The sequence below is a fragment of the Rhipicephalus sanguineus genome, chromosome 1 (genome assembly GCF_013339695.2).
Source record: "Rhipicephalus sanguineus isolate Rsan-2018 chromosome 1, BIME_Rsan_1.4, whole genome shotgun sequence".
NCBI classification, from domain to species: domain Eukaryota; kingdom Metazoa; phylum Arthropoda; class Arachnida; order Ixodida; family Ixodidae; genus Rhipicephalus; species Rhipicephalus sanguineus.
Genome location: NC_051176.1, coordinates 99,829,018 through 99,856,944, shown reverse-complemented (window position 1 = coordinate 99,856,944; position 27,927 = coordinate 99,829,018). Strand labels below are relative to the sequence as shown.

Genomic DNA, 27,927 nt, shown 5'->3' with positions numbered 1-27,927 from the left:
TGGACACACTCGAACCAGTACTTGCCGGCTTGCAGTAACAAGATGGCACACCATACAACACATCCGCCTTTCCGAGAACAAGTCAAGGGCGCTTCCATAATTCAGTGGAACGCCAGAGGTCTGCAGTCAAGAATGCCTGAATTTAGACAGTTCGTTTTTGAGATCAAGTTCCCCATCATCGTCATTTGTGAACCACATCTTTCAAAAATAGCTCGACTGTCGGGCTATGAATCATTTGTTTCTTCGTCATGCATTGAGCGAAGTCAAGTTGCTGTGTACATCCGTAAAGAGCTCACGTATGTTCGCCAAAGAGTAGAGCCTATCGAAGGCAATAACTACGTGTGTCTACATGTCAAAAAGAAGAAGTTGTCGTTCACACTGATAGGCGCATATATACCTCCGTCGCGTCGCCTTGATCAACAGATCCTAAATGATATATTTGCAACGACTCCAGCACCTTGGATATTGATGGGCGACTTTAACGCCCATCATCCACTGTGGGGAAGCGTCAGGACAAATCGAAGAGGCACGAGCCTTGTTGATCTTGCATCACAGCATGGACTTCAGGTGCTGAACGACGGCAGCCCGACTTATCTTCAAAGAGTAGCTTACAGTAGATGCCTGGACTTGCCATTAGTGTCGCATAGTATTGTCACGAAAGTTCAATGGTTCACAGATATTGAAACTCACGGCAGTGTCCATATTCCCACGTACGTGACAGTAAGAGGCCTGGGCGGTTCTCCTTGTCTTGGACACTCAAGATGTATTGACTGGGAAGCGTATCAGATATCAGTGGAGGACAAGTGCATGCACGAACCGCAGGAATCAATTGAAGAAGTGATTCGTAATGCGATGAAGATTTCCACGAAGATGTGCTTGTGAAACATCGAGACGTACAGCACTCGACCAAGAGTTCGAGCAACTTCGAGCTATCCGCCAGCATGCCGAAAGACGATATAGACGCACGAAATCCATCTATGACCTCAGAGAATCCAGACGCATTCAGAAGAAAATCCAGCGTCGTATGCACAAACTACAGGATCAACGATGGAAGAGCTTCTGTGACTCGCCGGATCCCCGCAAGCCTTTGTCCCCCGTATGGAGGACTCTTCAAGGCATTCACTCACATCCGCAACAGCGTCATCCCTTCGATGCGCTGGCACTACATCAACGCCGCTCACAGCTTGAGGTCTCTGGTGAATTTTGTGCCACGATCGCTGGGGACATCGCTATACCGACCGACCTGTTACCACATGACGTTCCGGTTGCACGAGATCAGCAAACGGAGGTTCCATTCTCTATGGAAGAACTTCATGCAGCACTGAACACGTGCAGGCGCTCGTCGTCCCCAGGTCCAGATGGAGTGACCTATGCTGCCTTACGTCACCTGGGTCCGAAGGCACAACGCTGTCTCCTGGACATATTCAATCAATCTTGGCATGATGGCGAAGTCCCCGACGAGTGGAAGTGCAGCCGCCTAGTGCCTTTGTTGAAGCCCGGAAAGTCTCCGCTGGATTTGGCATCATACCGGCCCATCGCACTAGCAAGCTGCGTCGGCAAGGTCATGGAGAGGATGCTGCTGACACGCATGGAATGGTACCTCGAACATTATAACATCTATCCTGATGCTATGGCTGGCTTTCGACGGGGTCGATCTTCAATCGACAGCGTCATTGACTTGGTGACCTCCGTTCAGCAGCAGAAAGCTAAGAAGCGGCTGTCGGTAGCACTGTTCTTAGACGTGAAAGGTGCCTATGACAACGTGACCCACGAGGCCGTTCTCGAAGCTCTCGAAGCAGCAGAACTTGGAGGTCACGTCTTTCGATGGGTAAGAAGCTACCTCACAAAGAGATCCATGTTCGTCCTAACAGAAGATGGGCCTACGAATAAGCATTTCACAAGTCGTGGGGTGCCACAAGGTGGCGTGCTGAGCCCGACTCTTTTCAACCTAGTTCTGGTGGGGCTCACCGAAACGCTGCCACAGACGGCCAATATATCTCTCTACGCTGACGATATCTGCATCTGGGCGTCCAGCGTGACACGGCCTCAAGTGCGCGCAAGAATACAGAAGGCGGCAACATTGACATCTGCATACCTTCGCCAGCAAGGTTTGGCTATCGCTACAGAAAAATGTGCAGCAGTGGCATTTACACGCAAACCGATGTCTTTCTACCCAGTGTACATCGAAGGCCAATCAATTGCTTATAAGAGCAGCCATAGATTCCTAGGTGTCATTGTGGATCGCGACCTAACCTGGAGTCCCCATGTCGCACATCTGAAGAGAAAACTGATATGCATTGAGAACATATTTAAGTTCGTTGCCGGAAAATCATGGGGACCATCCGTGCATTCAATGCTGCAGCTTTATACAGCCCTCTTTCTCGGATTTCTACGGTACAGCCTTCCTGCGCTGTCCAACACGTGCAAGACTAACATCCGTGCACTACAGAGCGTGCAAGCCCAAGCACTTCGGACATGTCTTGGCCTTCCAAGATGCTCATCGACAGTTGCAACTATCGCTATCGCACAAGAACAGCCGGTCGCAACTCATATCATCGTTGAGACGCTGAGAGCGTACATACGGCATTTGTCACGGCTACCGTCACATCATTTAGCGTGTTTGCCAGCGCGGAGGCCCCATGCTTCATTCTGCGGTATTGTGACAAAAGACTACGACATATTACCACCTGGCTTCAAACCTGCGATGCGCCCGGCATCTGCGTTGTGGACTCTGCATCAACCTGACGTGTGCTTATCGGTTCCTGGAATCGTTAAGAAGGCACGCATGTCACCGCTAGCACTGAAGCAGTTGTCTTTGCGTCTGTTGGAAGAAACCTACATTGATCGTAAGCATGTTTACACCGATGGCTCCACTAATTCCAACAGCTCTACCGGAGCGGTGGCTGTTCCATCTGATGACGTACTGTTACAGTTCAAGTTTTCTCACATCACGACGTCGACAGCCGCAGAGCTCGCAGCGCTTCAAGGTGCGGTCAAGTACATCCTGCAGCAGCCACCTAATTGATGGGCCATCTTTTGCGACTCCAGGTCAGCCTTACAAACACTACGGTTTGCTTTACGGCACGGACTACACGAACAATCCGTGTACGAGATAAGGCACGACTACCACCAAGCACTCGAGGAAGAACATGATATTATATTTCAATGGTTGCCGAGTCATTGCGGAATTGTCGGAAATGATCGCGCGGATGAAGCTGCACGACCGGCTCATGACCAAGATCTGCGCACACCCATACCGCTCTTGAGAACAGACGCCGCGTGGCGACTACAATCACTTGCACGTCGTATCACTCTTCTGCAATGGAATACGCCGGGTTTTTCCAACGCGCGCCTGTATTCGATTGACCCAAATTTGCAACTTCGTTTGCCATCAGGGCTCTCAAGACGCGATGCAACTTTACTGTGCCGCATGTGGTTGGGCGTGGCATTTACGAATGCGTATTCGTGTCTCATTGGAATGGCCAGCAGTGCGGCATGCAACATTTGCGCCTGCGAGGAGACGCTTGAACACATTCTATGCCACTGCCCATCATACCAAGCTCAACGACGTAGTATGGAAGTCAAGCTCTGTCACCTGGACTCAAGACCGCTGACAGAAAAGAAGATCTTGGGACTTTGGCCTACGGTCTCGCATACGCGCAAGGCCACGAAAGCCCTCTTGTGCTTCTTGAGGACCACCGGACTTCACGAGCGCCTGTGAACTAACAGCGCGAGTTCGTGTTGTGTAGTTCATCCATCCCTTTCTTACTCTTCTTCTTTCTTCTTTACCCTTTCTTTTCTATTATTTCCCCTTCCCCCACCCCAAGTGCAGGGTAGCCAACCGAGCCAAACCTTGGTTAACCTCCCTGCCTTTCCTCTTCGTATCTCTCTCTCTCTCTCTCTCCTTCACACTGAAACACATGAAAGCTGCTCCTCTTATTCGAGTACAGTACTCCGAACAGACGTCAAAGAGGAATAATGATTTGAAGTAAATGCCATAGCGCTTCTGAAAGTGTAACTACGTAGACGTAACTTATTACCCAGCAATATATTCGCCGTACTGGCTGTTCTGGTTCTTCTGAGTATTCAAGTTCACGCCCATCAGGACTTCTGAAAAAATAAAAGAAAGAGAATATGTTAGGAAACATTGCAGTATAACGTTAAGGCGCGTGTGTGTAGGCTAAGAGGATAAATCGCAGAAAAATCGCTGGCACTTGAAGCACACTCATAATCTTGTTCCACATAGGTTCCAGATAGAACAGTCATCACGATATGTTAGCCGTAACATGCAGGGTTTTTATATGGATCCGAGTTGATTGACGAGTTTTATCCGGAACGGTAGCTGTCTTTTCTTTTAGTTTTTGCTTAGTTAAATAGGACGAGACATGTGTAACCGAAAAAAGCGATTTGTTCCGGTTACCGAACTGCGTGTTTTGCCAGTTGTTCTACTTACGACTTTACAGCGACGCCGTATCAGGACCTCATGTCCGAGATATACTTATGCGCGTCAGTGTAGCCTTTAATTGACAAGGACCTTCCCACGAATCATTTCTTCGAATACAAAACAACTATGGTGCTGCAACGGAACAAAGCACACCAAACGCGGGACTGGCGCTCGCGAAATAACGACTACGGCGCCGCCGTGTCTCTCTACAGCGGATCTTCTCAAAAAGAAAAGAGCATGCCCGTGTGCTCTTACCGGCATACGTTCACTGACGAAGCGTTTTGTCGGTTACGGAGCTACATTGACGAGGGCTTGACTATAGGTCTGCAGACACTGTGCGCCATTTTCTTCGCCGGTAAATGGGCGTGATTTTCCGAAGCTTTGTTCGTTCGGGAGGCTCTGAGACCATCGTTAACAAGTTTGCCTTCGACGCCTCGGACTTTTGATCCTGCGGTCACTTTACAGAGGTGACAGGCGAGTGTTTATACTGCTTATAAATAAGCGGCAAGGCAGATAACAAATCGCGAACTCTTGCATGCTGTGCGCCATTCTCGTCGCTGGCTTTCAGCTCTGCCTTTGTTGTGTGGCTTGAAATTTTATGCGACCGCAACGAAACGAAGAGTTTAGGAGTGCATTAGCAGGCTGCATGAATACGTGAGCGCCTGTCATAAGCATAATTTGTGTGCCATGCAGAGCTGTTATGTGTCAGATTCCGCTTAGAAATCTCGGACTTGGTAAAACACTGCCTGTGTAAAACACTGCCTTTTACGAGATTTTTAATGAATGGCATGGCACGCTTGCACGGATGGCCCGCGTGAGCGAGTTAGTACAATTCAAGAACAATCTTCCAAATGCATTTCTTGCATCAGTGACTGGCCTCGGCAGTCTTTCCAGTGTATGACGAACTAGCAGGCACCGCGCACAGCCATTTTATGATGCCGCATGCTCACGTCTCTAACAACTAGGTAGTGTTGGGCGTCTTTGTTTGGTACAGTGTCGTGTGGTGTAACTATCGTCTAATTTCTACAGAAGGCGCTCGCACTAATTTCTCTCACAAAAATCACTTCTAGTGCGCAGCTTCCGGCATATCTAGGTTCTACGAAACATATCAATGTTTCTTTTTCTATTTGTCTTCAACACATAGAATGATGTCTTCAATTTCCGGAAGACCTTGATGTCGCCCATGCAAACAAGCCTTCCGGCATCAACACAGTATGGTGAAGGCTCCTCAGGTAGCCAAATGAACCGCATGGCAACGCAGCTCTCGAGCGAAGCTCCGGCACCACAACCAACTGCTACTTCCATGTGCCCCATAGCTCAGGTAGCTGTGAAAATATTTGACTTTTCGTGATATTAGTTCAGTCGTTTTGCTAAGCATGTCAAAGGATACAATCTCGGTTTAAGAAATACAGCTGTGTCATTTAAAAGGCAACTTTTTCTGCACTTAGCCGCTACAAGACGCACTACGAAGAATCCGATTGACCTGCACAACTTCACGAGGAAATTTATGCGTAGACGTAATATAGCGGGTTGTAATTTAAAGAAAGCCATATAAATGGCTTAAATTTCGGCTCTTGATTAGAAGCGAATATTCGTACGCGTAGTCAAGGGGACATGATGTCGAACTTGTGTCGGCTATCTAAGAGCGAGCATCTATGTTCAAAAACAGTCGTGAATGCGACTGTGAAAGGTGTTTCAAATTTGTTTTATCTAAAAGGCCCGAAAAAGGCTCTGATATTTCCTAATTTCAACATTACAAAGCACGAAAATGTTTGTATTAAGAGAACTGAATTTACGTCAAACCCAATAGTTCTCTAAAATTTTTCGGGCATATTATGTACCATTCAAGTACCTCTTGCAAAATTTATTCTAACATCCTGACGAGCGCCTTATGCGCAGCGACAGTTTTCCGTTTCTGAAGATGTTTTTTTCTCTATTGTCAACTGGACAATTTCTCAACTATGGATAACTAATAACTGATGAAACTGAATACTGGATGTCAACAGCTGTTTTTTTATTTATTCTGGCTTTCCAGTTTATTCCTAGTGTATTGATGTTCTTGCCTCACAGATTTCATTCTGTATTGTTGTCTACTAAGGCTTATTCTTTGTGTGTTGGGGCTGGTGTTGTATTATCTATATAAACTGTACTTGTCTACACCTAACCACGCGCCAAAGAGTGTTTCGTGGAATAAAGTGTGCAAAATTATTTTGCATCTTTCTTTTACTGCTAGCCAGAATAGCAGCAGACTTTCTTAGCATTATTGTTGTTCTGTGAGTCGCATTTCATGAAGTTGGGAGCTTCAGAAATAAGCTTCTGCTTTCAGACCACGCCAACATAAAGCAATAGCAGAAGCTATAGCAGTTGTATCCTTACATATGTTGTGCAGAATTGCGATTTGTTTTGGTGTGGTATAATGTAGGCATGCATATAAACCAAATCATACGCATGACAGCGCGATGCTGATGCTGCAGTCTTTACTCCGGTCATTTTCATGACTTGGCAAATGCTTTCATTGGGGCTATTCAGCAGTCTCTGATAGCACGGCCATGAAAATGAAACCTTGCCATTTTTAAGCGCGATGTATGTATGTATGACTTCCTGGTCATCTCGTTGCATCAATTTATTCAGACCATGGCTAGCGTCACCCGTATGTATGGCATAACAAAACCGATACGGCACTTAAATTAGACAAGTCAGCATTAAATTTTCTTATATGTTTGCTGTATAAAACTGACAACGCAGGGATTATTCTTGAATATAATGTGATAGACATGCGCAGGCACGTTTTCATGGATCGCAAGTACATGCGTGTTCCACAAAAACATGCCTGCGCAACACGGCAGCAAAACAACGGTTTTCAATGTCCTTATCATATACTGAAAAGAAAAACCCCTGAGTTGTCAGTTCAGGTATACAGCAAGTTTATAAGAAAATTTAATACTGACTTGTCTGATTTAAGTGTCATATCAGTTTAGTTATGCCAGGCATATGGGTGCCGCTAACCATGGTCTGCATAAATTGATGCCACGTGATGGTCAGAAAGTAAGCCATTCATTGTGCTTTTTTCATTTTCAGGTGAGTCTGGAAAAACCATGCTATCAGAGTGTGGAATATCATCAATGAAAGCGTTTGCATAGTCATGAAAAGGACCGCAGTAAAGACTGTGGCATTTGCATTGCGCTGTCACGCTTCGGATTTGGTTTAAATGCATGCCTGTTTTATTCCGTATAAGGGTAAATCTGCAGTAACTATATGCGAAACATCGTTCCAAATCAGGTAATAAATAAGTGGAACGCTGTCCGCATATCGTCCAATGAGAAAGAACTGAAACGCTGTTCCGCAAATTTTAAGTTTTTTTTTTCTGGGACTCATGTTTAGTAAGGGGAACTTTTTCGCAAAAAATTTCCACTTACTAGCTGGAACTTATGTGGAACCAGATTAAGAGTGTACCTTCCGCCAGAAGATGTTCTTACAAAAGAATTGTTGCATTAGAGCATAACAGTACCTGCATATTTTGTTTAGTAGATCTTGAAAGGTTTTAGCGATATGCTGAGTGATCGATAAAACGAAGGTTTAATAATCTTTGCGTGCGTGTGCTGGGAAGAAGCCACTAAAAAGGGTGCTGTTAACCACACTACAGTCAAGACACGCAGTTCTTGTATTCCGTGTAACATTATATTAAATTAAACGAAACTAAGCTACCTGGTAGATACAAGGTAATGATCCACTATGATGACTCTGTTGCTATTCGGTTGGGCACCAAGTCACTGCTGTGACTGTCGGCCGCAGCGGCCGCAGTTCGATGGGAACGAAGTGCGTGAGCACTGTCCTGCGGGTTGAGGTTACGAAATCTGGCGTGGTCAAAATCAACCCAGAGCTATCCACTTCGGTATACGTATGCCGTAGTGGATAGGTACTACCTCATAACCCACTTGGCTGTTTTGAAATATATATTTGTATATTTATTAAAGATTATTTAAATATAGGAAAAGATTATCAGGAGAAAGTTGTGCGCGTTTACGAAACGTCCTAATTTACAGCCTAGTGTGCAATAATATTTTTCCTGGTCGTAAGGAAAGCCCACGAAATTGTCCCACTTACGCACACTGACTAAACTTCTTAAACGCGCCACGTAGTAACCGCACATTTTACCTACGGAGCTGCCACCGAGGAAATGACAAGGCGTGGCCGATTTCGAATCCCTCAGTATTCTTATGCTTTGTTTATAGGAACTGGCACCTCTCTTCTTCGGCAGCACGGGGTTTTACGCTACGTGTACAGGGTGTCGTTCTTTCTTTTGAATATACAGATTTAGATTAAAAATTATCAATCACGCTCCTGTGGTTTTCACACATAAACTCTATGCCGTGGCGGAAAGACTTAGGTGCTGCTAATGTTAAGTTGGTGTGACTAAAATCTGGTAATGTAGTCCCTCAGCAAACGTGAGAGTGGTGGGCAGCGGCATGGTTGTTTTGTTTTATTTTTTACAATTTAGCATGCATTCATTCATATATCTCACAACCACCTATTTTATTCTTGATTGTTCAGCTGCGCTGTGCACTAGTTGCACGATAACTTCACAGCAGTGAAGTGTCATATTATCTTGTCGTTTTCACACACTGCGTGCAGCTAATAGGAGGACTATATACAGGGTGTCGTTTTTTTCTTTTGAATATACAGATTTAGATTAAAAATTATCAATCACGCTCCTGTGGTTTTCACACATAAACTCTATGCCGTGGCGGAAAGACTTAGGTGCTGCTAATGTTAAGTTGGTGTGACTAATAACAAAAACTCCTTTAATACATTTTAATTGTTGTGTTGAAGGCAGTTCTTTATATGGGGAAGTTGTAGGTCGCCACAATTTATGGCATAACCATTTTTTTAGGAAACGCAAAAGTTGCACGTAATTGAGATATTCATAATCAAATTTTAATAGCGATATTGAAAATGGCCATGTCCGGAGCGCAGAAAATGCACCCACTCTGTTACGTCAGACAGGAACTACCCTTCAGGAGGAAGTGACGAAATTGGAATGAAGATGGTCAGAAAAAACGGCAAGCCATCTCACTTGCACCAATGGACCAGACCGCCTTGCCTTTGCGTGTGACATTTGGTGCTTATCTGTTTCTTTCGAGCTGTGCGAAAGAAAAACGCAACATCCACTTTTTCTTCCTCTGCACAGCATAAACCTGGGGGCAGCCACTGCGGCGTTTCTTGTTGCAAACAGGCGAAAGAGTTTTTCGAACTTTTTTTACAGCCTAAGAAACAGATAAGCACCATGCACCACACGCAAAGAATAAGCGGTCTAGTTGTGTTTTTCAGACGGCTTGCCGCTTTTCCTGAATAAATTCTGCGTCGACGCCTTTGGATTCATATTTCGTCGCTTTCTCGTCCCGAGTAGTTCCCGTCTGGCAATATAGAGCAGGCGCGTGTCCTGCGCGCCGGGTGTGGTCAGTTTCGATATCACCATTAAAATTCGATTATGAGGATCTTAAATTTCGTGTAACTTTTGTATTCTCTGCAAAATGCGTATTGCATAAATGGTGACTGCGTGGAACTTTCCAATATAAACAACTTCCCTGAAGTCTTTAATTAAAAAAGTTAATGAAAGATTTCTTGTTTTAGTCACTTTAATGCTACTTTAGCTGCGGTGAAGTATTACACTTCTACATAGAGTTTGTGTGCGACAACAGGATCCTGGCTGTCGTGGAATTTTGATTTAGAATGTGCATCCTAAAACAAAGCAAATAAATAAAAGAAAAAAAAACATCCTGTATAAACTGCCACGCACTACCATATACAACTAAATATTTCTTTTTACTGGTGTGCCGCTGTGGGGCCATACCTCCGATGAGATCCAGACTGCACCGCTTGACAATTTCTTGTATGGGAGCCAGCTCTTTCTTGGCGCACGCTTCTTCCAGGCGCTCAACCATGCTGTCTGCGTGCTCGTTTATCACTCCCGTGAACTTCTCCAGAGTCTTTGAGTGAAAGGCGGGCATCTGGAACTTCCTTTTGTAACGCCACACGCTCCCTGCGCTGTGTAAGAAAGTCCGAGAGACAGATCACGGTTACTCGAAAAGAGCGTGATAAGGAAAGCCCATTTTCAAAATAGCCGAGATGGACTGCAACATAATGCTTCATTTTGTAAAATATAGCAGTCTGAAATCGTGTACTACGTATACGACCAATAAAAAAATTAAAAACAAAAGAAAGAAGTGGGATAGTGACTTGATTGCCGTTTACATTTATTATCAGAATATTATCAATGACTGTAGCTCTCGACTTGCCCACAAGCCTTATTATGTGTGTTAGACCAGTCACTGTGGCAGTCGAAATCAGCGTATGGCGAACTTCAATTAAGTGGGCATGTATTACGAAGAAGAACCTACGTCGGCACAGTAAGCAGTGTTAACGTTCTATACGCCCGTCATATGGTATCTTAGTTTACGAGAAATCCTGTTTAACATAGAAGCTTGTTGATGATGAAGCCTTGGTGAAAAAAAAAAAACATGGTTGATCCCTCTGTCATAGGAATCGTTTAACACGAAAGTAAAACGTGTCTTCACAGACGTAGTTGAGCGTTTGTTGCGCATTGTTTCGCCCCGACAAGTTGTAATGTCACGCGAAGAACGGCAAGGAGCTCGAAACTTCCGACGCGTTGCTCAAACAGAAAGGACGCACGGAACGAACATACACAGGATGAGCGCGAACAAACAACTGTCACAGCTCGACAGTTAAAGCGCGCTGGTCAAATACAAATGAGGACGCATGAAACGAACGCACAAGTATACACAGGATGAGCGCGAACTGTCACAGTTGTAGCTTATTCGTTTGTGAGCAGCGCGCTCCTTTCGCAAAAGCGGCCGCTGCGGTGAGCGACATGACCTTCGTGCTCTCTGTAACTTGAACGCAAACTTGCGGTGAGAGCGCAAGACGTACAAGATAAGCGCGCGCGCAAGAGCGACCACGCCCTGTACAGACACACGCTCATCTCAACGCGGGGGGGTGACGACAATTAAAGCGCGCTCTTCGAGCCCCTCGCGCCATCTCGCTAGTGATAACAAAAACACGCTGATGTACCCTGATCTCTGAGTACCGCCGCTGGTAAGTGGTGTATATAAATAGCACGCCGTTAGAATGGCGAAGAACGTGCCGTTTGTGGCGCAGTCGTTTCGCGCTGCGTGCTGGGGATCGAGAGGTCGCGAGTTCGATTCCAGGTGACGGAACTTATTCTTCTAGTTTTTTTCTTTGCCATATGTTAGTCTTTATATTTTATAACGTCATATCCGTGACGGAAATGCGTCAGCAGAGCCGTGGTGGACCCCGGCATAAAACACTTTCGTGTTAAAAAAACATGGCTGATCCCTCCGTCATAGGAATCGGTATAACACAAAAGTGAAACGTGTCTACACAGAACTCGTGCTTATCGTGTAGTGATGTATGAGAGCCTGTACAGTGTCTATTCGTGTTTGGCAGCTATAGCACCGATTGGCGTGTATGCACCCATGCTGACGCCTAGTTCGTAGAGGTTTTTAGCTTGAGCCGCAAAGGCATGCGTCCCGCTGGCCTCTGTCTCGCTCCACGAAGACACGACATTCGCCCGTCGAAATCGTGTCCTTTCTGCAACGCGTATTGCAGCATTTTTGTTAGTCGGTACTCTCGCAATCGAAGTAGTCGGCGGCGGAGAAATCCCGTTGGTGCATGTGGACGCCGCACTACTTCGATGAGCCGGCGCTCGCTGACACGAAGCGAAAGGCAAAGAACGTAACTGCGTCTAGTTTGTCTCGGCGAAGCCAGCGCGGCCAGTGTCCCTGCTGGTGTCGGGACGCTTTAACCATGACCTCTGATATCGCGCGTAGTCTCGTAGTAAGCGCTTGTAAGTGCCGATCGTGACGCATTACTTCTTTTGACCTCTCACAGACGGCGGCACCACCCCGCGCCGCCCGCCTACCTACACCGCCAACAGAGAGCACCGTGAGAGAGAGAATGTGCGAAAGATATAAGGCGCGTTCGTGAGGTGTCCAGCATCTGCCAGGTAGCTCAGTTGGTTTAGCGTAGGGCGCTTACCGTTGCGACCGCAACGTCGTGGGTTCAGTTCCCAGCGGCGGATCTTTTTCTTGGTTTTAAAGGCGATAGTCTTTCTTGGGGAACTTAAACGCAGAAATTTTGGTCTGTCTTTCTGTTTGTCGGCACGTCACTCGATTCAGCCACCCGGCAAAAGTTGAACCACTTGCTTACCGCTCACCCATCTTGAACTGGTACGGCTGTTCCTACTTGTGAACGTTTTCGATCAAAAAGTAAATGTTACGCATATCTGAGGCGCAACATCATTAGGTAAGTATTAGGTGGTGTGTTCCCTTAATAGAAAATATATAGGTACGCAATTTTAAAGACCCTAGTTTCTTAAGCTGCGCTGAAACTTGTCCTCCTCCGTGCCCTCTGCACAAGCTCATGTTGTGTTTCGGTTTCGGTTCAGTATTGCATTGTACGAATGACAGGGGGCGCCGCTCTGGCATTCCTCTTTTACCCAGGCGACGTGTAAATAAGATAGTTTGTGGAGAGCACTCGTTGAGGGCGGACGTTTCTTCTCCTTCAGCGCATCGCGCCGAACCGCGTGTTCGGGCTGGCCGGCGTCCCCGCCGGTCGCGTTGGTCACCGCCGGTTTTCTTTGCAAACTATCATGCTATACAGTACCGCGCGAGACCCAAACATTGCTGACATGTCGTGGAAGTACGAACACATGGCATGCCAGCAGTGATAATGCGGTAAAATTAAATCTGTTCAAACAAACCCCCACTGCATTTATCATGCGAGGACGGAAATGGTTTGACAACAGCATCATGGGTGGCCGCGAATGAGACCAGGACTCGTGTAGTACGGCCGGCCAAACACTGTCGTCTTTCGACGACATTTGCAGCGAAGCACGCAGATACGCGGCTATTTTTTTCTTTCTCACCCGTTGGCGTCCATTTTATGAACGTCATATCCGGTAACGGAAGTACTTGGTGGACCCCGGCATAAAAGACTTTCGTGTTAAAAAATCCCATTGCAAGGACTTCCTACTCATCATTGTGACACAAGAGAAATCACGTTCTTCCAGTCGCGCATTAGGGAGCACAAGCAATCCAAAGTAAATTGGAGCATTTGACTACTGTGTCTCTAATAGCCAATGTGTTGGTCTGGGACGTTTGATCCTATCTGTTATTACGATTCTTCTCGCACTCCGAGACGTCAATGATATTAAATATTGTAGTTGGTAACTATGTGCTTTTGTTATCGCGCGTTGCCTCGAGCTGAGAATTACATTCACCACTCCATAAGTTTAATTCATTTTAGCACGCCCACGGTTGAAGGAATGTTACTGCGATATTGTAAAGAAGATCCATGGCACGAGCTATAACAATTTTTAATTATTTTTGGTGATTGAAGTCCTTGTCAGGCTGTCAATGCACTTTATTCTTCTTATTTTTTTGTTTCATCGTAATGACTTCTTGTCTTTCAATTTTTTATTTCCTCTAATATCTTTCAAAATTCAAAATTACAAACCCTCATGGGAAGCTTTTACATGGGGGAGTGGGGAGAATGAACAATAAAGTAGCTAGTAAATAAAAGAGAAATAATTACCGAATATAAGTGCTACACAAAAAGCAAGAACATACAGGGTAAGATATCAACATATAGTTACACAATAGATCAAATCGGTGACAGCAACATAATACACTAATAAACACACACGCATATATACAACTAATGGACACACTACCAACATTAGCTAGACATTGGTTACAGCATGAGCCATAACATGGACTTTCTTGTTGCAACATAACAAGATGGACACACTCGTTGCCATATAACAAATGCTACTTTACAACAACTGGGAATAGTTGCTCATACTTCGTAAAGTCAGGTTCAATCGCAATGGGCGTTCTTTTTTTTTTTTTTTGCTGCCATTACTAAGCGTTCGAGTGAAGCTAAATGATCAAGGTTTCTCAATTTATCGCGTCAGGGAGAAACGCTTCAGGTCACTTATTTCCTTGCTATTTGTAATCTGGAAATCATTCGACTCCACATTAATGATTGAACGTTCGGGCACGCGTCTGAAGCTGTAACTTACGCACTCGGGCGTTCTTTCTACCGTTAAATCATTAATTGAGTATGCTCCAAAATTCGCAAGCCATTTTTGGGAACAGCCCCATGGAATAATCGATTCTAGTACACATTCCTCATAATCTCGTATCTGAGAAACAAGGTGACCGAGTTGACTAAGCTGCGTAATGGAAAACATTTGAAACATTGTCACTGTATGCATGCGCCCAGCATCCCAGAGGGCTTGGCAACATAGAGCACAGACAGCGTCGTTCTTGGCATTGACTCACATATAAAGCATATTTCTTGGTCCCAACCATGGTATGGTGAAAGTGTAGAACAAGGGCTTCCTCAGGTTCTCCGTGTTCGAAAGAAGGACCTGCGTCAAGCGCGGACAAGCGAGAAGTTTTGTGTGGACTTAAAAGACGGAAGCATTAGCATAGCGACGCTGTTCTGGTATGACTGCAACGAGCTAAGTTACAACAGTTCTACTCAATCCCCTCGCCCCTTCCGTTCACACAACTTCCTATTAGAAGCACCTTCAAATATTGCAAAACTTAGGAATACTTGCGCGTGGAACTCAGCGCAGTATCTATTACGTTAACAAAATTGATTTGGAATGTACACAGCGGAAAATAAAGAAAATAATGACAACCTTATCATTATACGCATTAGTGGAGCCACCGGAAAGTCTCAGTGGGAGACTGTGACAGCGTCTCTCCGCCACATAACCGTTATGCTTACTGGTATACCTTCAAGCACATAAAAGGTTGAATCAAATCTCATGATGCTGAAAAGGGGAGCTAGCATGAAAAGACCATTGTGCTCGAGGCGATGGCAAGGCTTCAAATCGGACTGATCTGACGTACAACTATTGATGATAAGAGGGCGATGAGTGACAAGCGTCATATATTACCGAAAACTAGGGAGGTGTTCCGTACCATGAGTGTGCATCAGGAAGGGCACATAATCACATACTGTGCAATTTTAAAAGCTAAGGCTACAACGGGAACATAGGCGTGCGCACGGGGGGCGGCCACCCCCCTTAGTCACTTAAGAGAGGGGTGGGCGCAAAATCTGCGCCATAGATTGACTTAATAGGGGGGGGGGGCGCTGCTGTGAACCTTCACCCCACCCCCCCCACCCCCCCCTATGTGGAACCGTGCGCAGGCCTATGCATAGGAATTTTAGGATGACAGAAAGCTGAGCTAGTCGGTAGGCATTCGTGATGAAAGGCGGTAGCCTCGCAAACGCGGACACAAGATCCCAACGCCGGACGCCAGGATCCCATACTTGGCGCGGAATCCCGGAGTTGGTGTTGTCTTGTGTTGTGTTGCTCTTGTGACCGTGTTTGCGTGTCTGCCGTCTTTTATCATAGGAATGTTTGCATCTCATTGAATGAACATATCTTTTTTGCAAAACGCCCTTTCAAGCAGCGAAATACAGTTTATAATTGTCACAGCAAGGAAACACTCTCGGTTTGTTTTTAACTACAGAAAAATAACGGCGACCCGACAGGCTTGTTCTCGTTTTTTTTCTTTAATTATCTTTGTTTATTCAGATGCAATAACTTGAGTCCGCTAAATTTGTCTCCACGTTCGAGGTCGCTGGCGCAAGCGCAACGACTTACGCGGCGAGGAGGAAGTACAAAGCCTGCGCAATACTTTCACAGAAACCGGAAAGCGTGTTTTTCTGGAAAGCGGTTTTAGCCTAAACAGAGAAGTGCGTCGGCTGCCGCTGAAACTTCAGTCGCAATTTTCCATGGTCATACAAACCTGATCTCCGGGCCCGCCCCTCTTTCTTATTATCTTATTTTATTTAGTTTTTCATTTGCATTTAGCGGTCGCTCAGCTTCACAAGTGTGCTAAGATCTAGCTCGTGAGATAATACTGGCAGGCCGCAATCATTCGTGTACAGCCAAATAGCCGCCGTATTATCGTACTAAACTGGTCTACCATCTGACCTTAGGCACGACGTCAGAAAATTGCAAGACGCCTCCAAGAAGTTCATCTAAAAAGACTATGACTACAAAATTGCAGACTTTCCATCAGACTGCCTATAACATTCGAATGCAGATTAACGTCGCTATGCGTAGCGAAAGACCTCAGAAAACAACCATGGGAATAAAGTTGTTTGGGCAGGCAGATAATGACAGTTTTATGCACACCTATAAGATAACGCATTAAAAGGCCATGCCATTACTTCGCGTTTCAATGAGGGCGAATCAGCGCCGTCGAATAAAAATTGAAGGTGACCCTAACCCCTGACATAGGTGTCTCGTAAAGGCACTTCATGCAACTTCATGCATAAAGGCAACTTCGTGTTTCGTCGCACTGCTGACGCGGATCTCAGAGGCCATGTAGAAAGAAGCGCGTGGTTGAGATCTGCTCCGTCAGCTGCCGCAACGATCCCAGCTGCTCACAAGAAAACTGTCTGCTCTTTCAAAGGAATCATTCTATTAATTTTCATTAATTTTCCTGACAGTTGACTGACCCTTCTCTTAAATAAGCTTAGGCTCCGATATCACATGTATCCAATATAACTCTTAACTTGAACCAGAAACATCTATTTGGCACCAGTTTTATTTTTTGCAAGACTTTTTTGCGAATATTCGTAAAACCGAAAGTAAGTGCTCGACCGGCAGCGCTTGGAACAGAAACAAAAGCGTCACTTGTTGCTCGCGCCGTTAAAAAGATCAGCAGGTCATGTGATGTGCATAGTTGCTTGACGGTAAACTCACCTCGGCGTTTTCGGGGTTTTGTATAATCACGAACGGCGAAAAGCCAAGGTATGCCTTGAATGTCCGGTCCTTGTACATCTCGCATAAAGCCCGCAGCAGGTGCGAGAACTCTGCGTCGGAAAAAAAAAAAAACAAGATTGCATAAAAAGGACGACGTGCAGTCAATTCCCTACAGGGGTGCCGATGTGCGTAATTGATTCAACAATTTTTTTATTTATTAATACAATTAGCTTTGCTGTTGTACAACAGACAAATGCAGGAACCAAGGATGGTCATCTTATGCTTCAATCTCTCCACAGCCCCCAATGTGTAACATAACATAACAGGAGAAAAAAAAACATCCATGTTTCTCGACACATGGAGCATTATTTCTTGCGAAGAGAGTTTTGTACGGATCAGTTAAAATAAAATCCAAGAGTCATTTTAAAATAGACCAGCTCACACGGAATATGCAAGGAATTAGTACGTAGGATTGTAGTATAACACTTGCTGATGTCGTCACCTTCTGTCTTTCTCTCACACTCGCCTAGTACCTATGAAATATCAAGGGATTGCAGCATCTATAACAACCAACATGCCAAACTGACGTCCAATGGCCGGGGTGAATTAATAATTCCGTCGCTGTAATTCGAGCGTCGTGATCGTCGTATTGGTGCTGTCATTACAAACACACACGCACGTTTTGCACACACACAACTGCCAGTTTCACGTGGAGGTTTCACTGGCAAATGTATTGCGGAACCTCAAATCAAACTGGATAGAGAGTTACCGGCAAAATTTTTCCTGCAGTCTCGACTCCCGCGGTTCGTAGGACCTACATAAATTATTGATTTTTCACGTCCTCTGATGAGTGCTCGACGGTGGTTTAAATACTTATCCTACTAAAAGTGTTATCTTGGGGTCTCCAGGTTATTTGCTTTACAGGTGTCGCTGCATGCGAAGTGTTAATGGCGTGTTTCTGCCTCGAAAGTGCTTACCAGTAGTCCGACGTAAAAAAAATAATATGTCAGAATTCTCTCGACAAAATCGTTTCTGCTTCAACGTAAAATGGGCGGTATATTTTGTATTTAAATTCACCATGGTTCAAAAACAGTTAAATATCGACGGGTAACACCTTGTGTCTATTGTTACTTTTCATCTTACTCGACAAAAGTTTGCTGAGTGATTCTGACCCAGTGACAGCAGCGTCGCTTACGGTTGGCACACGAGGCATGTGCAACTCCCAGTATTTCATTCTACAACAGTTTACCAAGCATGGAAGCGACACTCGACAACACTATATACGCCCAACCCCCAGCTCGGGTCAAGGAAGTTGCTCCTCGAAAAAATATTTCTGCAACAAGGTAGAAATCTGGCCAAGTTGATACATGATTAAACGTGAAAATAACACGAGCTCTGTAGCAGTCATGCTTGTCGATGTGACGTATTTACTGGACTCATGTGAAGAAAGTTTACAGAAACAATAAAAAAAAATAGGTTCAATCGTACACTACAGGCATTACAGCAAGGCATGACTGGCAGCCTACCACTATCTTTGTAAAGTCCATGATTATTATATTCTATTGGTACTGACATATGGGGCACGAACTTGGACGTAACAAAGAGTAATAAAAGAGGCTACGACGGCGCAACGAACAATGATACGAAAAATGATAGGTGTTCCATAACGACACCGGAATACAGTAACTTTAGTTGTATATAGTTAGCGTGGGTGGCCTATACTCTAGTTTGCGTTAAACACTACGCCATTGTGGTCTAGTGGTTATGGTGCTTGACTGCTGAACCGAAGGCCGTGAGGTGGAATCCCGGCCGCCGTGGCCGCATTTCGATGGAGGGAAAAAGTGCTAGAGGCCCGTGTGATAAGGTCGAGGTGCATTATAAATAACCCAGGTGCTCGAAATTGCCACAGCCTTCTACAATTTAAGCAAAAACAACAACAAAAAGTAAGTGTTGCTCTTTTAGGTGGGTTCTGACTAGCCACGCAAATGACTCTCTTTAAGGAATCGCGTTAACTAACTTTTGGGCCCCACGACTCCTCTACGAGAGTGTAATGATCCCGAAAGAATGCTCACGTGTCTCTTTAAAGAGAGTCGTATACGTGGCAAGTCAGGACTGACAGAAAAGAGTCAAATATATTTTGCTTTTTTTTTTCTTAGAGGGCACAATAGCGTCTCTCATAAACCCGTCGCGGTTTTGTGACGCAAAACCGCTATAATTTTTATAGTAGTTTACGTTAAACGGAATAAATGGACTGGGCAGGCGATGGAAGGTGGCAGGCGTATAATAAAAAATGTGGGGTGTTAAGCGCCAAGGCACGACGGTGTGGGAGACTATGTATTGATCCTGCGCAGCTTTGGTTCCCTAACGTGCACCTAAATTTAAGTACACTGGCGCTTTTGCATTTCTCCACCATCGAAGTGCCGTCGCCGTGGCCTCAATTCGAGCCCCTGCTCTTGTGCTAATCAGATCAACGCCGTCGCCGCATAACTCCGTACAACGCCACAGCTCGCCCAGCGTCTGAACGCGGTTAGTTGCACGCGCGACATTCCTAAAGGCGTTTTATTTTCGCCTGATGGGCGTAGTGGTTATAGCATGCAGCTTCGGTTCTAGAGTCTCCGAGTTCAAATCCGGCCGTCGGAACGCTGTTAACATCTTTATTTATGTTTATATGTGTTAGTCCGCTGTACCGATGTGCGCTGTCATGACGTCATTCGCTTCTGTATGCGTTTGTGTGTGTGTGTGAGCGCGCGCGCGCGCGCGCGCGCGCGTGTGTGTGTGTGTGTGTGTGTGTGTGTGTGTGTGTGTGTGTGTGTGTGTGTGTGTGTGTGTGTGTGTGTGTGTGTGTGTGTGTGTGTGTGTGTGTGTGTGTGTGTGTGTGTGCGTGTGTGTGTGTGTGTGGGTGGGTTGGTGAATGGGTGGGTGGGTGACGTCACATTGGAAGCTGGATCGTTCATCTATCTGGAATTTGGCATGATAATCGGAGAAATCCTATTTGCATTTCAGAATACTAACTCAGCAAGCATAGGATAGGATGAGCGGACAGAAGACATGCGTAATTAGAGATCGCTGGCGTATGCTCCTTCATCTTGTAGTATACATACAATCAGGCTGATGATGTTAAAACTGCATAAATACTGGGAGGGAACAAGAGACCACTTCCCTGAGCTGATGAAGTGAGACAATGTTTATTTTTGTTTTTGTTTTTTTCTAATAACGATGCCAGTGAGCATAGCAGGTTTCAAAAGTACTGGCTCGAAGAGTACTTATAAGTATATGCGTTCTCTGTAAGCATCGCTTGTATACAGGTAAAATTGCACGTGTCACTGAAGAGGAAATCTGAACATCTGCGAAAATGAGGCCACTTAGTCACCTCCACCGCGCCCCTCAAATTCCTTCTTGGCTCAGTTCTCTTCGTCGAACAATGCCGAGGAGAGATTCCCGTGCCCGACTATTATACGGAAAAAATGTCATCAAGTTTAAGAAGGGCTCTCTTTCGCTTGCCAGCAGCTTTCGCAGAAACACGCGTAGGTTGGGCACGATACAATCACAGAGGCAGGGGTCGTCTTGCGCTTCTTTCTTCTTAGACGGTGATTAGAGACCGCAGACAATGCATCCTTTTCACAGAGCGGCAGGCGCAACCTCTTAGCAAGGTGTAGCGGAGCAAGCCTGTTTCAACCGCCATGTGTTGCCCCTCTGTGTGTCGTGATCCGCTGAGAAAGAAAAACGAAGAAAAACGTCCCGCCAAACAATGGGGCAGTGCGAGGCTCCAACTAACAGTGACGAACGCTTGCCAGTTGTTGCTGATCTGCGCGGGCTTGTAAACGCGGATGTGAATACTGCATATGCACATGTATTGGTGCCAATGCGCTCGCGAATCGGAATCCTGATTCGCGAGCGCATTCCCTTATGCTGTGAGCGCGTCCTAGAGGAGTCGTGTCTCAGGTGTCCCTAGGCTATGTTTCGCTATCACTTCACCCTACTGCTTCCCTTTTCCACGCATGGCAAGCATACAGTCCACGATAAGAAAGCAAGAGCTTCATGAGATTGTGCTTGGATGTGTTTATATTGCATCTATAAATACTATAAAAGCGCGTAACCCACAGAAATAGCGGAACGCTGCAGCATGTCCTGCTCCGACCAAAGCCTCTCAACTCATTAGTGCGAGAACGCGCAATCTTACGCGTACCATTTCTTCATCACTTCCTTTTCACCTAGAAAAGCTAATCGTTTTCGCGTTTTGATTGCTTGCGAAATACCTTGTAAAAAGTGCGTGCGCGCGTTTGTGTGTGTGTGTGTGTGTGTGTGTGTGTGTGTGTGTGTGTGTGTGTGTGTGTGTGTGTGTGTGTGTGTGTGTGTGTGTGTGTGTGTGTGTGTGTGTGTGTGTGTGTGTGTGTGTGTGTGTGTGTGTGTGTGTGTGTGTGTGTGTGTGTGTGTGTGTGTGTGTGTGTGTGTGTGTGTGTGTGTGTGTGTGTGTGTGTGTGTGTGTGTGTGTGTGTGTGTGTGTGTGATCTTCTTTCCTCTTTTTTTCTATTTTAGTTTCCATTCTGCCTTTATTCATAGCAGGATTACGGCCTGTTTATTCTCCCTGTATTTCTCTGCAACACATAGTATCAAGGACTTGCGTTCGTTGCGAATGCAATCAAATAATTATACATCGTTCGGCAAAGACGTAACGTAGCCACACTTGAGAATTGTTCCGCTAGTTTCCCAAGTACTTGAACAGGGAAGACCTGAGCCTGGAACAGATTTGGATCTCAAGTAACCCTCGTATTGCGTCTGCTGAAGTATGCCAGCTTTCAACGAGCAAATGTCTCTTAGTAAGAGCGACTTGCTTGGTTGACACACGGGGCTGTTAAAGAATTGTATTGTGTGATTATTTTAAACAAGTTGTGTCGCTGTTCACTGGAATCATTTGCCAAATTGCCAGAATGTGATTTGTATAACAATCGAAGTGATACCTTCGCATGTTGGTGTCACCGCCAACAAAATACCTTAGCCAAAGAACAGCTTTCAGGGCAGGCGACAGCGACCGCTCAGGTAAATCATCGTCATCATCATCATCAGCCTGTCTACGCCCACTGCAGGGCAAAGGCCTCTCCCATGTTCCGCCAATCAACCCGGTCCTGTGCTTTCTGCTGCCACGTTATACCTGCAAACTTCTTAATCTCATCTACCCACCTAATTTTCTGTCTCCCCCTCACGCGTTTGCCATCCCTTGGAATCCAGTCAGTTACCCTTAATGACCACCGGTTATCCTGCCGACGTGCTACGTGGCCGGCCCATATCCATTTCTTCTTCTTAATTTCAACTATGATATCCTTAACCCCCGTTTGTTCCCTGACCCACTCTGCTCTCTTCCTGTCTCTTAAGGTTACACCTATCATTTTCCTTTCCATCGCTCGCTGCGTCGTCCTCAATTTAAGTTGAACCCTCTTTGTAAGTCTCCAGGTTTCTGCTCCGTAAGTAAGTACCGGTAAGATGCAGCTGTTATATACCTTCCTCTTGAGGGATAGTGGTAGATTACTATTCATGATTTGATAATGCTTGCCGAATGAGCCCCATCCCATCCTAATTCTTCTAGTTATTTCACTCTCATGGTTCGGCTCCGCGGTTACTACCTGTCCTAAGTAGACGTACTCCTTTACAACTTTACAAGGTAAATCAACAACTCCCTTAAGATATAATTCGTTGTGACAATCGTTCGCTTCGGAAGTCACCGCGCGAGCCCTGGGTTGTAAAGGGAATTAGCCACAGGAAAGGCACCGTATACAGAGTAAGAACGGCATCGGTCTGCAGTCTTGCAAGGATTATCAAAGTTAATGGCGTTGCTTCTCCTTGGAGCGCTGAGTGCAATGAAGCACGCGATACAGAGCACTTCATCGGGATCCTTAAGCGCTTCCACTTTTAAAGGGATGGATTACAGGCAGCACGAGAATATGAAAGTTTCTTCACAAGTGTGTGTTGAATAGATATCCCTCCGAGAAGGACCGCGGATAGCGCGCAAGAAAGTGTCTCGCATTCTTTTAAAATTTCTGCGGGACAGACTGTACTATGTCATTCATGGTGACGTGGAACGAAACGTTCAAGAGGAGCGATTGCTAGCCAGGTCTGAGAGGTTAACCTTATGCACGGAAACATGATCACCACCACCACGCAACAAAAGCTTGATTATTCATTCACCGAATACTTGTTATACCCGGATATGTATGGCTCCCGGCGCATATATATGTACAACAAGAAAAACGGGTAGGCTTTTTTTTAATGATGTGCATGTTTGCAGCATTAAGAGTAGCGGCGGAAACAAAAGCAAAAATAATTTTCTTACAGACAAAGAGTACATCCTTGTTAGCATCCACCCAAGGTCAGCGCGGCCTATTCCACGTAGGCTTATGTAGGCAAACGTTGCCAGAAAAGCGTATACGAGGAAAGCTCCTTTCACGTATACAGTAGGTGAACGTGATGCTAAAAGACATCAGCCTAGAAGCGTTAAGTGTATGTTAACCTTGCATTTGCTCCTTGTTTTGATAAAGCCACATTTGAAACATATTAACGCATAAAACATTATGTCGTTCCTGCAATGATTTACAAAATAATTCGTTTTCACTTGAGCTTTGAAAAAGTTGTGACTTATGGGGTAGGAAAAAAAGGACCTTTACGCTTACTCTCACAGCCGTCACACATTTTCATGGACAGGTTTGTCTGATTTTGCGAGGTTTCTGTTATTACGATACGTTAAGTTTCGTAACGTGGCGCGTGACGCAATGGGCGAAAACAAATAAATGGCACTTTAAAACGCAAGAAATAAACGAAAGTCAGAAAGGCCTGTGGTTCTGGACGCTTCCACCATGACACGGATATCGGCGATACTCGAGTGCAAATACCGCGTCTCTGTGTGGCATATTTCGTCAAAAAAACAGGCCGCAGGGTCACATAGGGGCTCACGGTTGTGAGACACCGTAAAGCGATATCTGTTCGTAAGAAGAGTGCCCTGCATACGTAAGAAAGCCATTCAATGAAAGCCCTAGGTTTCCTCTCAGTGGCAAAAGCGCATCTCTGCAAAATCTCAGGAAACGAAACTTTCCCGGAGCAATTCTCCGAAAACATTCATGCTGTCCTTCTGCCCTGACAGGGTCGCACTTGGAGGAAGATATGTAGTCTGTACACGAGCGTTCTTTGGTTGTCCAGAGCTCTTGAAGGCAGGCATCCTCAATGAGTACTAAAAAGTGGTCAGTTATATTTACGTGGGCGAAGTCTAAATACTATTCCAAATTGCGAAAAATTGCACCTAATAGTCCTGCGAAGAAGCAGGACTAAGTGGTGCATGGAAAACATACAGTTAGATAAGAGCAGTACGTGCTAACGGAGCTCCTCTCGAAGGTTTGACCGAAGGCGAGTTTCAGCTGCCTTGTTCAAGGAACCGTGTATAGCTACGTAAATTCGTGTGGACGCCTCGCGCACTCCGTGTATGCTATTGCTACGCGTTTCCTGGGCCTTCATTACCACGTCACTTGTAGATATATATGGAATGCCGGGTTGGGTGTGGTTCTACCGGCACCTAGTGGTCGGTTATATTATTTCGTAGCCTCGAGAAGATGGCGAGACGAGCTATAGTTGGTCCACTTCATCGCGATTGATTTAAACCTTACCCCTCTTCGTGCGTGTCAGTTGTCGAACCTTCAAAAAGTGTAAATGGCGATGAAATTGGTCTAAGATACATCATAATTCCTTTCTGTCCATTTTATTAGTACCGCTCTTCACAATACCCGGATTGGTAGCTTAGCAGCTAAGGTGTCGGGCTGCTGAGCTCTAGGACCACTGCGGTCGCATTTCGACCGGGGCGAAATGCTAGAACACCCATGTAGTTAAATTTAGGGGCGCGTCAGAGAACCCCAGGCAGCCAGAATTAATCTGGAGTTACCCACTACGGCGCGAATAATAACGTGGTGGTGTTGGAACATATAACCCCAAAAATTATTTAAATAACTTACCACTGCTGTCGACCGTTGAAGACCTATAGATATACTTCAATGAAACTTTAGACCGGCTAAGAAGCCCATGGTTTAACAGTAATTTCCATGGTCTAACAGTAAATCCTCCCCCCCTCCCCCGGGTTCTTTGACGTGCTCTTAAATCTAAGTACTAAGGCTATGGTTTTAGCGAGTGTATCTATGCCCGTGGTGAAAATTGTGACATTTGAAATATAAGTGATGGCGTCACGGAAGCTCGCAAAATGGTCATTTTTGATACTGAAACTGAAAAGAGAAATCGGAACTGACACATGATTAGTACAGGACTTAGAACACTTGGCTCCTCGGCTTGGCCTTCTAAAGACGGGGGCACCGTGACATCTTAGAGGTGGAGTGCCTGGCGATGAACCATAGCGACAACCACCATGCGTACGCACCGCTGGGTTAAGTGCGGTTTAGAGGTGGCTAAAACAATCCATGCAAGCAGCAGCTTTGCAGGTTTTCCAACATTGTTTCAGCTGTTTATACGCACTCATAACATATTTATCCAAAGTGAACTTTCGTTAGAGACGGACTGCAATGTGGCACCGCGCTTTTCACTGAGATCACCAACAACGTCGCCCTCAATAAGCCATAAAAAAACAGAAAATTTGGAACTTTTTAGCTGCTATATTGATATGCAGGTGGCCCCAGCTAACTCCAGTCAGAGTTTCAAAATATGCCGACGCACTTTATGACGACGCGACCAAATGCATGTTGCTGACTATTGCATGGAGTAAGTCGCACTGCTTCTGTGTTCTGTTTAATTGCTTAATTAGGTAACATTAATTACCTAACTTCTAAAGCAACGACGCTGGGCGAAATTTTCCTATTATAGGGAGTTGTAGATCGGTTTAAAACACTCCTGATTAGACGGTTTCTGACTTTCTATTTACTAAGAATTAGTGTTTTTCTGCGTACTGCAGATGCCCGCGAAATACCATAAAATAGCTCGTGACATGCCCGCTTGCGTGCCGTAATTTGAGTGCAATTTACAATTAAATTACAAAGTCAGCGGGAAATCGCTCGCTCTTCTCTCGGCAAATGATACCTTATACCCAAAATCATCTGCGTCATATACCCAAACACACAGGGACACTGTCATTGGCTGATTTGAGCATCGTGAGCTGCATTGCGACCACGGCCGCCACAGCGTGCCGCGACGTGCCCGGGCCAGTGCTTGAATAACACTGCTGAATTACGCCAGTGCGCTCGTGATCGCACTGGAAGTAAGCCGCGCTTTCAACAAAAACAAAACAAGTGTTCCAGGTCATGACGCACGCCGACGTACGGACGTAAGCTCCTACCCCCTTGCCATTCCGTAACTCCGTTCGTACTTGACAGAGCATAATTTTTTTGCGGCCGTCGATTCGTGAAGAAATAGACACGATAGTAAGGTCATTCGATGATTACTTGGAAAAGTGTTGCAGGGCCCCTTTAAGGAAAGGAGGGATGCCCTTCAGCAGTATTCTTTTACATCAAGCTCCTGCATCATTATACAGCTCGAGGTGTCGAAGGTATAGACACTAAAACAAGCCTTTCTAATGTAGTCTCTACACTTTTTTTTCAAGCTTGTTGTCTCGTGCGGTTTGAGAAAAGGCCAGCCGACGTGTTACCCCAGCTACGTCGCATAGCAAACTCGTAGACATCGTCACAGTGGAGTTACCGATGTGAGATTACATGCAAAGGGCTGCTGCACGAACTTTTTATTTCTAACAAATCATAATAATTTGGTTGATTTGCATGTACGTGGCTCAGTTAACTGTGACTGCAGTTAAAGGCTATAAACTACCCTGCGCGCTATTTCCGCTATGCCTTCGAAGTCCGGCAATATTTTGCTCATGCTCAGCTAGGACCTCAACGTATGACGTACATCGAAAAACAGCACTTTGAGCTCCACCGTCACTTGCAATAGACCTCTTTCAAGCAATCCCAGAACACCCCGCGGGTGCGGGGAGCACTATGGGAAAGGTGTGTACGTCGAGCGAGCCGGTTGTTTCGTCGCCCGCTGCTTGCTGGCGCCGTGGGAGCACGGAACGAAAAGAACACGTCCACCGCTTGTTGAGTGTTATTAAATCGCAAATACTACACATGTCTGAACGCACCTGCATGTACGCAGGAAATGCAAAAGGAACAAGGCATTCATTGTAAGTATTACTGAGCGGATGCATATCGGATGTAGCAGTGAAGTGGCATGCGAGTTATCACGTGCGGATGCATGTTGTCGAAATGTACTATCGTGAGCAATGTGCGCTAGAGCACTGAATTTATATTATTCAACGATTCCGTGTTCACAAGCAGCTAAGCCATTTGCGATCGAGCTGTTAACACCGCACTACAGAGTAGTACTACAGTATTCAGCTACGTATACAGATGATTATTGGATTTTAATTGACAAGCCACGCGCTGTACAAAGAAGTGAACACATTATAAACGCGTTTAAAGAATAAGGGATGGGACTAAAATTCACTTGCTCTTATAATTTGCATTTTCTTGGTACATTCTTACCGCGGAGCATGTTTGCTGGCAGTGTATTTACGTAGTCCGCGTTGAGCGAAAACAGTGTTTAATTTCGCGGTCGGCGCATTCGAATATCATTAAACAAGGAATTGTAATGTCACGCTTACGCGCCGCATTGGGAA

The 27,927-nt window shown here is 45.5% G+C and overlaps 1 protein-coding gene across 1 annotated transcript in view; it reads right to left on the bottom strand.

The window, feature by feature from the left end:
• LOC119394422 (cytochrome P450 4C1) overlaps nt 1-27,927 on the bottom strand; it is an 83,499-nt gene that overhangs the window by 16,769 nt on the left and 38,803 nt on the right. The window contains exons 2-5 of the mRNA XM_037661726.2: nt 17,280-17,389; nt 14,830-14,918; nt 10,296-10,489; nt 4,041-4,110 (exon numbers count right to left, since the gene is read on the bottom strand). Of these exons, the coding sequence (XP_037517654.1) occupies nt 4,041-4,110; nt 10,296-10,489; nt 14,830-14,918; nt 17,280-17,389 (463 nt within the window). The remainder of the gene's footprint in view (nt 1-4,040; nt 4,111-10,295; nt 10,490-14,829; nt 14,919-17,279; nt 17,390-27,927) is intronic.